Source organism: Pleuronectes platessa, chromosome 23 (assembly GCF_947347685.1).
Source record: "Pleuronectes platessa chromosome 23, fPlePla1.1, whole genome shotgun sequence".
Lineage (NCBI taxonomy): Eukaryota > Metazoa > Chordata > Actinopteri > Pleuronectiformes > Pleuronectidae > Pleuronectes > Pleuronectes platessa.
In genome coordinates this window covers 15235442-15248996 of record NC_070648.1, presented here as the reverse complement: position 1 = coordinate 15248996, position 13555 = coordinate 15235442, and the positions used below count along the sequence as shown (strand labels likewise).

General features: G+C 42.0%; 1 protein-coding gene across 2 annotated transcripts in view; it reads right to left on the bottom strand.

Annotated features, from left to right (window-relative positions):
- The window catches only part of eml3 (EMAP like 3), a 52505-nt gene extending 39334 nt beyond the window's left edge, over positions 1 to 13171 (bottom strand). For both annotated transcript variants that reach the window (XM_053416307.1, XM_053416308.1), the window contains exon 1: positions 13011 to 13171. In XM_053416307.1, coding sequence (XP_053272282.1) covers positions 13011 to 13035 — 25 coding nt within the window. In that variant the 5' untranslated portion in view covers positions 13036 to 13171. The remainder of the gene's footprint in view (positions 1 to 13010) is intronic.
- Positions 13172 to 13555: the final 384 nt, after the last annotated feature.

Below are 13555 nucleotides of genomic sequence, written 5' to 3'. Positions count from 1 at the left end.
AGTGTATTCACACAATCTTCAGAGACAGACACTTTTTACCTCTGCTAATAAGGTCATGTGTAGTGCTTTTATTTGTTTGATGGAAAGATTACATAAGAACTAAAGGACGGATTACTCTGAAACCCTGGCATTATGGGTCAGGGAAGAACCTATACTGTTGGTGGAGATTTATTTCATAGGAAGGTCCAGGATTTCCCTCCCCTACTTTCCTTAATATTGCAAGATAGCTGCAGATCGAATGAAAATCTAGTGTTTTGGGGAAGATTCAATAACAGGCAGATGGATTTTTTTCTCTTTAACACTTTAATAAAGACTCAACCTGGGCGAGGTACTCTGCGATTACCAATCTAGTTTAAAAAAAATGCTAATAATCATTTACATTCCATTTTCCTCATCATTCCCTCAATAGTCAATACTAAAAATGCAATTAATGGAAACTCATCAAAAATGAAAAAAGATGAAATATCACTATGACATAAGTGTTCAGAATTGATAAGATTGTCCCTTTATGCTGGAGCACCATAAGGTGCAGATTCAGAGAAGTTAATATGTAACACCCCCCTTAATATATTGATATTAATGACACGTGAATAAACATAGGACTAGCGTTCTGTAGCAGTCAATAGGGGCGAGGCAGTGTGCCTTCAGTCTGTGGACCAAGTTGAACATGACAAAGTACAGCAGTGGTTGGCAACTGGGTCAAATCGAGGGTCAAAATTGTCAGATCATTTAGATAATTTGATTATTTTGTTTTACCATATCAGACAGAGACACACACACAGACAAACTAACCTGTGACAGGTGCTGATCTCCATCATGGCAACAACAATCATATGATCATTTCTGGTTTTGCAATTTGTCTTCACATTAAAAGCTCAATTGTTCGTTTTGTTGCTGTTATACTTTATATTGAGCAGAATTACAGAGCTTTTGTTTTGAAAGGTTGTGAACTAGGTTTTCAAGATTTAGTTGGTTGCTTAACAGACCTCTATAAAATCTTTATTGCTGATAAACCAGGTAGGATCAACAGAAAGTTTTACAACTACCCTCTGCACCATTAACTGCTCTGCACACAACATCCAGCACACAAACAATACGTATATTGTAGAATTGTTTGAGGAAGACTCACTAAGGAGAATAAATTATTCTGAAGCAACTCCGGAGCTTTAACACATGCCAGGAACCGTCCAATCCAAAAACGTAGACCGGCCACTGACCTAGTCTATTACAAATCATACAACTGCCCTGACAACAGTCAGTCAATCTGCTCTAAATACCCAAATATTTAATAGATAGGGTGGAGTAGAACAAACACAACAAATCACACACTAAGCTTTGGAAATCAAAAGATCAAGAGTATATATCAATTAGATTCTGCTGAAGATAATACATGGATAAGAGATATGAGAAGGAATGAACTCAGTGTCAAATTATCTCACGGTGTATGGCAGCAGCAAACTGAGGACAGTACAGTAGACGCAATGGCTCCTTTGCAATGTCAAGTTACCGGCTGTAAATATATTGCAGGTCAGTGGGTGAAACTCCGATCTGTGACACTGATCTGAGGTCATTTCTTTATGATATTGGCCAGTCCAGTTTCAGCATCTGACGATTAAGATAGACTGTTTAACTGGGAAGCAACTGGAATATGTTCTACTGTTAGACTCATAGAGTACATGGCACACACTGTCCACATCTGGTCAGTTCGCTACAGGAAGTTACACCAAACAGGAAGCTGCCGTTTTCCTCCAAAGGGTGTGTTTATTGGTGAAATTGCCTTGAGGGAAAAAACCTATTAACCATCTCCAAACAGCCAGGTCCCTCTGTAACTTCTGCTCATGCATATAAATTCCAAACTGATAGTAAAAGTGAACCTTTCAAAATACTAGTGAGGAGCAAAGCCCTTTGATATGTTAGTCAACATGTAGTGCATCTGAAATGTTAAAACCGTACCTGAGTTCTGCCTCCGCACAGTGTCTCTGGGGGAAAGGTCTCTTTTTATCCTGTCCATATTGTGTTTATGGTGAGGAGGCACCACACCCACTGCTGCTGTAAAAGAGCTTCACAGGATCTTTCTTTTGATCCTGTGCTTTGGAGGCTGGACCCTGGTTTTACACATACACTAGATGAAGGCCATGTTTTATTGTCAGGATTAAATGGCCAGGGCAGTGAAAGGGTAAATGTAGATTTTTGAAAGGCCAATGCTCCAATTTGCGAAAATCAAATGTTCAAGTGTCTCTAGTGAGTTTCATCTTGACCAATCAGCAAAGCAACTTACAATGAACGCATTCAACCATGAGGGTACAAACCCAGAACATCAATAATCAGGTAAATATAATAACCCAAACTACAGTATAAGTGGGACTACCTTTTTTTCTTTCTTTTTAAATGTAAACACCAGAGTGGACTATTGTTATTAGACATAATCTCCTTCACCAAGGTATAGTCAGAAGAGATGTGTTTTTAGTCTGTGGCGGAAGATGTGTAGACTTTCTGCTGTCCTAATGGGGAGCCCCTTCCTACATTCGGGAGCCGGGACAGCAAACAGTCTTTGATTGGCTAGGTGTCCCCCGTAGTGAGGGAGCAGCAAGCCAATTGGTCGATGCAGAGGGGAACAAACAGTGAGTACTTTAAGTTGAAGTGTCGAAGCAGGAAAAACGGGCCAATGGAAGTGTGACCCCCTGTGAAGCAGTCATAGGCACACAAGGGAAATTAATTTGTGTTAGGATCAAAGTTCAGCCCATCTGGTCCAGTCCCACAGAAGAGCTAAGGTAGAGGCAGTGTGGTGCTCTTGGCAACGTCCTGCCATTCATGTGGACACTACCATGACACAAATCACCTACCCACACACTGTTGGCCTGGCCTCCAAAGTTCCCAGATCTCAATCAAGCATGTACGGGATGTACTGAGAAAAATAAAAATGATCCAAACCCAAAGAATGATCCTTTGAGGCCACACTTCACAAGTCACAGGATTTGAACCTGGTCCATACCAAGGTTTGTTATATTGTCGACATTTGACTTGGATATGCTTAGATCCTGTTGTCTACATGGGCTACCTGTGTGTCTCTGTTTTGTATATTGTTGGGAATGTAAAATCTTAGCTTCTCTGGGGGCCTGTGAGTGAAGAGGATTATGGAAACAGAAACTCCAAACAAATGAAAGGAGGGTAGGGTAGGAGCAGTTTGAGCCGGAGATAAAGGGCCTTCACACAAATGATTTAATAATAACCTTTTGATTTCTAATGTTTAATCTTGACATAAGAATGTGTGTGGCACATGGGCGTGTAGTCACGAACAACATCGAACTATCAGGAGAGTTAGGGTTGTCTAGCAACCGGCAGCGTAGGGTAGTAGCTTGACGGAGAACGGCTTCTTGTCACTTCCTGGATTCGGTGACAAGAGGTATGGGACTACAGCTGTGGACCAATAAGGGAGAACCAAATTGATTTGCGGTGACTCCTCCAATATTTTAAACCAATCACATTAAATCTACTGTTATAATTGTATCAAACCCCTTCTGTTCGGGGCCATTATTGACTACCTATTGCTAACTGATTTAGCCTAGGCTGTGATAATTGTCCATAGCTATGTTGTTCAACTTTCATTGCATTTTAATAAATACTTGAATTGGACCAGTCCGGCTCATCTCTTATTTAGGATAAACCAGTACGCCACAATATTCAGCTATTATATTTACTAACCTGTGCAAAGGAATAAGAAGATCTTTCCATTTGAATGGAGAAAATTAATGAACTGATTAAATATCCTTTATTTGTATAAGTGCCAGCAAAAGGAATGTCCTTATCATTCAAACATTACACTGTCTGGTAATGAACACAAATAATCCTAAACTATCCCAGAAAAACTGTTTTCGACAGAAGATGAACCGAATACTTCACTTCGATCTGGACCCAGAGCACCCCCTTTTGGTCCGAGGCACCTTTTCCCTACCTGTTATTTTAGTTCAAGCTAGACAGAGAATCTGAAGTTCCAGACCAAACAAGGTAGGAGTGAAAGCCCCCTCGGTTCCTGATACCACAGAATACCATCAGAGGTCTTGTGAAGTCCTGGCCTTCAGGGGTCAGAGGGGTTTTGGCGGCACAAGCTGGACCTTCATAGGATGCGACAGGCGGTTCAAATGTTGTTGTTAATTGGTGTATGGTACACTACAAATGTAATTCACACTGTGCCGCAGGCCACTTGGATGACACCACAGGACCAGTATGGGGTTTTTTGATGTTTTCTTTCTGTTGTTATTTTACGTTTGAAGAATTGATCATCATTTACTTTAATTGTATTGGATTTGGCTGCAACGCTGTTTACCCCTGAAACTCCAAAAGTGTTATGTAGACTCTTCACCGACCCCTCCATTGGCACAGTGGGGAGTAGATAACGAGTGAATTTTCATTTTTGTTGGGTGACCTAACCCTTTAATCTCTGTTAAGTGTCATTTCACCAAGGTTGGGTAAATCAAACTTGGTTAATGTGAGGGAACGACTGTGGTCATGATTCAAAGACACAAACATTCACTGTCAGGAGGAAATGGAAAGCAAAAAGGCGGTCAGGATTCCTACAGTGGCTGTCGATCGATTAAGTCTCCTGTAAACATGACGTCTGTGGGCCCAATAACTTGTTACGCACGGACGAGGTGGCTGATGTCACACTTCCACCAACTCATCACACCCACTCTTATCGGATACAGTTCTACGATATGTGTGATGAGACATTTTCCTCCAAATCCAAAAACCACAAATGACAAAGCAGCATTTCACAAGTATTTTAATGTGTGCTGTAATTCCCACTCACTTGCTGCTCTATATACTTGTGTGAAGCCCTGAAACGTGATAAAACTTGATTATAACCTTGCCAACCAATCAAAACCACATAAGTGTACATGTAGAGGAAGAGGTTGAGAGTCGGCGGCTCTCACGAGCTGTCAAGAGAGATGTAATTGAATCATTTACAGCAGATCCTGCATTACTTGCCCATAAATAACGAATGTCATAATTAATGTGCGATGGATAATAGACACTCTGCCATTTCCCTTATGGAAATAAAAAGTTTGAATCAAATGATTGTACAAATATGAAACAATACGTTTTTGTGGGACAAATATCACCGTCCTGAGACCAAGTGAGACAAAATACGCATGGGAGCTGGTAGGGTTGCACCAGATGGTTTGTTACATGGAACCATCTGGGGAGACTTTGCTGGAAAGTGTTTGGAAAAGGGCAGCCTATTTGAAAAGATATTTGGCAGGTGATTGGATGAACCATCTGTCTATCGCCATTTATCGCAATCGGCCAAGCTGGACAGGAAAGGAGTTAAAATGTCTTTTCCATGGAGAGACAGTGAAGAATTACTCTCCACATTTGATATAAGTGATGAAATAGCCTCTTTATGAGCCACAAATGATGCTAACAAACAGTCCCTATAGATGGATATGACTGGTCTGAACCACTGCAGACACTTGGAGCCTAAGGACGGATTCTCACATGTGAGAAAATGTATCTGCGTCACAGGGTTGACGTCATAACCTCACCTGAAGACAATAGAATGCACTTCAGATATACTGTATAGATACAGCCAGGTTCAGCTGGATCAGATATCAAGTTAATGACAAATCAGTCAGTAACAGGCTGATACGCCGGTCAAAACATTTCAGATAACAGAGGAGGGAGGGACAACACTTCTTGTTTGTGATTGGACAGAAACCAAATCCCTGGCAAACACTCCACTGTCATTTCCTCTTTCTGTTCCTTGTTCAATTTTAGTTTTTTGATGTCGTGTTTTTACAATCGGGAGATTTTATAAGATAATATGATATATTTGCAAAGCATCATAATTATCTAACCACAACACAAACAGCTATTAACTGACCCACACACACACACAAACATATGATTGCTTTCCCACTCTCTTCTGAGCGGCTGGTTTTCTTGTTTGTATTTTTTCAGTTACAAGCCAACACTGGGGCTGACTCATAGCTGTTGGCAGTGGCTCAGGAGGAGCAGGAATTTGATCCACATTACATTCAGAGCAACTGCAACTGGAATTCGTCTTATTATTCCGACTTTATTAGATCACAGCACTGATGTGTTCACACGGTGTTTAAGAATAACCATGAAACATGTCCATCATAACATAGCCTGGGCATTTTTATTTCACGACCCCCCCCCCCCCAAAGTCCTGTGAATACTCCTCTATGTGCGAGTTTCCACTGAAGGCGTGTTTCATTTTAAATTCCAGACCCCAAAAAGCAGCACCACGCAGAAGACCTGACAGGAAACGATACATGAATATCAAACACAGCATACAGGAGACTCTTATTTCACCTTCTGTGAACACGTAGAGTTTGGCGTATGTTGGCCAAGAAAATGGTCAAATACTGTTCCACAGTTTTACCTTCAAGTCAAATAAAGACTGAATTACAGACTGGAGCGCAGTGCTCTCAGGGGAAGGTTCCAGCTTCACCAAGCAGTCACTTCAATACTTAAGTTATTTAGCTTGTGGCGCGCCGAAGTGCCACAGACTAACACCCACATTTTCTAACACATCTTAAAAGGTGTTTAATAACACTGTATGCACCATGGAACTGCCCTATATAAACTAAACTAAGCCCCAAAATTCAAATTCGACTCGAAACGGTGTCACTTATATCGTGTTTTTAGCCTAAGTGTCCACTGTGTGCTAAATCAGGCAGATCACCTAAATGTTTTATTCTTAATATTACAGAGAAGGCGTCCCATTTTCTGTCAAACCAATGACCCACTAATGGGTTAATGCAGCTCTGGTAGCAGCAAACTAAACCAGTTCAGTCAGAATGTTTCAAGGAGGCTCATTAAACACAGATGGGCTTCGTCACAAATTATTACATTTAGATTGAATCAGATCAACTTCACCAGAAAACCAATTTAGCTGGACCCAATGATCCTAAAAAAGAAAACGCAGGGGCTTTGGATTCTGAAGCTGGAAATAAGAATCTTCTATTTGATTTTCACTTCACCGACAGGCTCAGGGTCATTCCAGGTCTTGTGGGAAGTTGGCTGTCTGACAGACACACACACACACACACACACACAAACACACACACACACACACACACACACACACTGATCGGATTCTTTTGTTGAGTCTCAGTACACATCTGCACAGTCTTTCTAGTCCAACTGGTTGATGTTGGAGTTTACTAAAACTTTCCTTTTGATCCAGCTTAATTACAGCCAGGAGCAGAATCCACACATATAATTAAACTAGCATGAGCTCCCAATTCATTTTCAATCTACAGTGTATCTGTTTTTAATCCATCCTCTTCTCTCTGTACACCAACTCTCTCGGCTTCGTCATTCACTAACATGGCTTTTCCTACCATAGCTATGCTGATGACACCCAACCAATCCTCTCTTTTCCCCAATCTGAAACACAGGTAGCAGCATGACTGACATCTCTCAGTACATCAGACACCTGAAAATGAACCGTGACAAGACTGAACTAGTTTTCCTTCCATGGAAAGGCTCTCCCACCCACGACCTGACTATTAACTTTGACAGTTCCGTGGTAGCCCCCACCCAGACTGCTAGGAACCTGAGGGCGACACTTGACAGTCACCTCTCCCTTACTGCCAACATTACTGTACCAAATGTTCCTGTAGATTCATGCTGCACAACATCAGGAGAATATGCCCCTTCTCACTCAGAAGGCGGTGTAGGTGCAGGTTCTGGTCCAGGCTCATCTCCTGCTTAGACTACTGTAACTCCCTCCTGGCAGGTCTACCTGCTAGTGCCATCCGACCTCTGCAGCTCATCCAGAATGCAGCAGCTCGACAGGTCTTTAACCAACCTAAATTCAAGCACACTACTCCGCTCCTCCGCTCTCTTCACTGGTTACCAGTGGCTGCCCGCCTCCGTTTCAAAACATTAGTACTTGCGTACCATGCTGTGAACGGATTAGGTCCAGTCTACATCTAGGACATGGTCATACGTTACACCCCAGCCCGTTCACACCGCTCTGCATCTGCCAATCGGCTTGTTGCTCCCTCACTGCGAGCTAAACACTCATCAAAATCACGACTGTTTGCTGACCTAGTTCCTAAATGGTGGAATGAGCTCCCCAGTGACATCAGGACAGCAGAAAGTCCACACATCTTCTAAAAACAAACCTCATCGGACTAAACCTCATTAAAGTTTAAACTAACAATTTGGTAGAACCTAAATGGGACTTACTTATAGCACTTTGTAGTTTGGCTTTCTTGAAGAAATTGTACATTCTTGATTCTTGTTGTACATGGTTTGTACCCTCATGGTTGAATGCACTCATTGTAAGTCACTTTGGATAAAATCGTCAGCTAAATGAAATGTAATGTAATGTTATCTGAGTTACTGCCCCTTAGAATATTTTGTATCAAAGACCCAGAAAGGACAGATCATTTCTAGGACGTAAAGTGTCGGTGTTAACCAAACTGCATATCCTGCATCAGTTAGTTGACAATTACACAAGCGATATTCTGTGTAAATACCACTTATTCTCTTTTCCCTCTTACCCATGGGTGCTGCATAACGACCTCAACCACCCACAGAGGCAGTTTGTCCCAAAGTGCAGCACTCGTTGCATTTAGTTCTCCTCTTTGATATTGACGCCACGCGTCCACATCCTGTACACCCCTGCACAAGCGCCTGAGGTCCCATCTGAGAAGTGAAACAGCGGGCGAAAAATGTTCTCTTCCCCCGCTGCATGACCGTGAGGAACTGCACAGTTTGTGGGCAGCACTAAAGTTATCTCACAGTGTACGACAGAAGCAAACTGGGGACGGTGAATGCAATGGCTGCTGTGGGGTGTCAAACTTTTACGCGTAGAGATTAACCGAGTAAGAGAAGCTTGTTCCATACAAATCCACTGCCCAGCTCTCATTCAACCTGGTATCAAGCAGCAGCTGTTGTTAAAAAGCTCAGCAAACAGCAGACACACGGTCAGAGAGCAGCTGGAGTGGAGACCAAAAGAAGAGCTGAAAGAGAGTCGGCATCCACTGATATGTTTCTATCTGTTAAATATACCAGCCACTATATCTCCTAATTCTACATAGAATTATTCAACTGATGCAACAAAGGATTGAAATGGTGATTATTTAATATGTAATCTGATCTTCTTTTTTCTAGATTGATCACTTAGTTTATAAATGCCACACCACAGTCAAAAGTCGATTGGACGTTCTTAATGTCTCAGTGTGATCCCTGGCTCAGGAGAAGCTTAACTGAGTCTGAAGAATTAACCCTGGTGACATCACAGTGAGGTCATTAAGGTTATCTAGCTTGTGATTGAGTTTTTTTTGCAGAAAGACAAAAACAAGAGCATTTACCAAGCAGGCACGGACATAACTGAGCTGCATTGTGGGAAATGTCTCCTTTGGGTCTGCAATCTCAGGATTAATGTCCAGCTTTATATAATTATACAGCCTGACTTCTTCTGCAGATGTAATCACTCCACCAAAGTATAATTGAAACCCATTAAGTGCAATGTGTTATATAGATGAGAAGAATCATTTGGTGATTTGCATGTGATATAATGTTGCTGTTGAACTTTGTAAGTGAAGTCATGAGAGCGCAACAGGCTGCACCTGCAGTGATGGCAGCTGTTCCATAGTCCGGCATCAGGATAAGAGATCGTGGCCTTTTATCGTGGTTTCAGTTCCGTTTTCAGAGTTGCTACACCGCTGAATAAATCTCTCAGTTTTTCTGTCTGTGCAGCAACAATCTGGACCCTTTTAAAGGCGGTTTATTGTTTACATTGCAGTCACACTGTGCGTTTTCCAGAATAGAGATGCATTTAATCAAATTAAACAAAACAAGTTGGCCAAGGGGAAGAAAGGGAACTCTGTTTCATTTCTATCAAGAATGCAGTAGCCGAGCTTCTTAATTTAGATTCTTCGGCAGTGATTCAAAGTCAGCCTATGTGGTATGCATGTTAAATGCACAACTGTCAAAGTGGATGAAAGCATCTAAAAATAACAGTGAAAAAGCCTGAGCTGCTCACTGCTGGCAGCAGGTCAACTAACTGTCACAGATGCAACTGTCGTGTCCGTCTGAAGCAGAAACAACATGATGCAAGAAAGCGGAGCAGTGAAGGAACATAAACCTCTGCAGCACCAAGGCCTCACTGAGTGAACCTGCTGATTTAATAACCAGAGCTCTTCTACCTTTTGGGGCCAACGCTTAACTGCAAAACGAGTTGTTGTTAGCTCTGATTCCTGTCCAGTGGCAGTTCAGAACGAATGATTTGATACTTGTTCTCTTAACAACCACAGCTTTACTGCTATATAATAAAGGTTTCTCCATGCAACAACAAGAGGTCACAATTTGGCAGCTTTCTGAGTTTTGTCGTGCAGCAGACAAATTTAGGTCCGCCCGAGAGAGGTATTCAGGTTTAATATCCAGCACCAAGAGACAAAAATGAGAAGAGTGTGTCGACCTCCAGACTCTAGAAAAACAGCATCTTAAGTTCTGAAGAAAAGAACCAGTATTACAACATTCAGGGAAAAACACTCAAATAGCTGCCATGATGCAACTTCCTGCTGATCTCTGCACAAGCTGCACTGTGTCCCGAATCCACACTGCACATTTTCACACCAGAACACATCATAGGATTCTTATAGTTTATTACAACCTGGTTTTTGTAGGTTTGTCCATCTTTTCTATTGGTTATGAGAACATTGTGCAAGTTACAGTTTTCCTAGCAACAGATTTAAAAGTGAGACTGAAGTTAATGCAACTTTGTCAAAGTCACGTCACGACACCTGTCAGAAATCATATTTAAGACATTTTAAATTCTGATTATGAGACTCTTTCTAACCCTTTGAAACCCCTGATGGTGTGTTCATCAGCACCACATATTTAATTAAGAAATTTCCGTCTGCCTGCTAGCATTTGAAAGAAGCTTGTTTAGATGAGAGCATAGTATATAAATCAATACTAGTATATAACTGGGACAAGTGATGCACTATAGGTTACTGCTTGTTTGCAATGATCGAGGGAAGTAGGAAGTTAAAAAAAAGAACTGTGTAATTATGGTTTGATTTATATGAACTGTGCTGTTTTTTAACATCTAGCTGTCAGATAAGGCTCATGGGTTCCTGTTCCTTCAACTGTTAATCAAACTGCAATACACAGGTATTTACATTAAATGCACAACAGATTTCAGGCAGATCATCTGGAGGAATTTTGCCCTACATGCTCCCTCCTCTATAGAAATCAGATTCTGTCACTTTTACTCATGCGTTGACAGCAGATGTCATCAACTACACTACAGATGAAAATGTAAACTCTCAGTTTTTCTTCTTCCATCCACCTCATTGTACCGCCTGCCCGCTTGACCAGCGCGGGATCTCGAGCCTTCAACCGCTCTGCTCCCCGCCCCTGGAGCTCCCTCCCACCAGACATTCTTCACATTGAATCTCTCTCCAATTTCAAATCCTGTGTCTTCAAACTGGCACATTCAGGCTGCTTGTTTTCCATTGTGTTCATTTTATTCATATTTGGTGTTTGTTTAATCTCTGCCTGGTAAGGAGACCTTCGGTTATTAATTATTACTACAACAGTAGAGCAGCTTGTTCAGTATTATTAGACTTTCACATACAGATCATGAAACTGTCAATAAAACAGTTCCTGATATGTAACTACACGCAACAACCTTTTGCAGACATTTACCAAACTGTGTTCAATAGTAGAAAATAGTAGTAAACTATTGAAAAACTATTCTCATTAATTTTATCCACACCAGGCAGCCCCAACTTCGCTTTTTTTTAATCATGTTTTGTCCAAAATGCTCCCACAAAACTGAACATCATACTTCACGCCAGAAAGGGGAGAGAGAGAGAGAGAGAGAGAGAGAGAGAGAGAGAGAGAGAGAGAGAGAGATCTGTGAAGCACTGACATGATGTGACCATGACCTGGTGCACGGCGGTCATCTGACAGTGAGACACATGCAGAGCAACAGTGCAACCAGATCACACATCTGTGACAAAATCACCTCCACAGTGAAACATTGGGAGAGAGACAGAGCCCCTGCGCTGCATGTATACAGCCAAAGCATCCCTGCACACAGATGCAGGCGGATGTCCCTGTGTGACATTTACTGTTCCCCAGTGCCTCGCTGCCCCACTCTTTTTACAAGACAAGTCAACACAGCATCAGCACAAGAGGTGGGAGAGCGGATGTGCAACAGAGTCAGCATTGTGCAATCCACGTCCAGCTCCTGTTAGGCAGTCTGCATTGTGCAGGTGGAGCTTTGTTTGCAAAAGGTCCTGCAACCAAAACTCACTCTGATTCGTCAGCAGAGTTTCCTCCCCCCCCCCGACAGCTCCATCAGTCTAACAGGGAGGCAGAACCTCACTTCACAAACGTGGTGATTCTGACAGAGGCAGATGCTTGGAGAGGTACACACGCTCTGCTGCCAGTTGGTCACAAGAGAAGAAGAGAGAGAGGAGGACAAAAACAGTTGAGAGTCACGCCTCAACTTCTGCTGCAGCGCAGGAACCAGCAGGATACCGAGATCTGCACAGTTACACAACGATACTCCTACCACAGCGCTCAATGAGCTGCCCCCTCAGATCACTTTGTTTACAGGGCGTTTCTTTCACAATACATCTAAACTGCTACTTTCTCAGGAGGCATCATTGAATCACGTGCAGCAGCATTCACGCTCCCCACAGTCCTCCACCACCAACATGGAAGGAAGCAGCAAACACTGCACAGCAACTTTTATTTATTTATTAAATTAAAAGTTGCTCGGCTTTTTGGGACGAATGAATCTGATGTGTGAGTGTAATTTTGTAGAATACTGTTTGTCGATTTGCGTTTGCTGAAAAGCGAAAACAAACAAGTATGACAAATCCCCCGACGCACTCAGGCGAACTTTTTCCCTGCGTAAAGGATGTCAGCGAACCCAGACTCTCTGTTGTCAGTAAGAAGTATCACTTTCAGCAGCAAACACAAACACCACTCTGCCTCTGTCTACTCACCCAAACTGTTTGTAGAGGAACTCATAATCCAAGAGGCTAATAGAAGGGACGTTTCTTAGATGTCAAATCTGCACTGAGGTGTTGTCCATGCTCGGAGAGGAGTGTCAGCAGTCACGCACCACAGACATGAGTCAAACTGCCCGGTGTAACAGCACACACACCGGAAATGTGGGTCCCTTCCCCCTAAATAAAGCACGTGGTGTGTGTGCGCGCGTGTGTGTGTGTATGCGTGTGTGTGTGTGTGTGTGTGTGTGTGTGTGTGTGTGTGTGTGTGTGTGTTAAAGTTTATTTCATCCATCTACCTAACAAAACAGTTTGAATGCAAACACAAAGTCTTTTATGAAAATACAAAAAAAGAAAGAAGAATATCCTTATGTAATCTCCCCCCCTTTCACAACACATTTATAAACAAAGCAACATTTAAATAGCTGCAGGTGGACACATCCCTATATTTGTTCCGATATTACAATTCATTCAACACATTTATTTATTGAACAAATTTATATATATATACAAATATATATATATATATATTTGTGAAAACA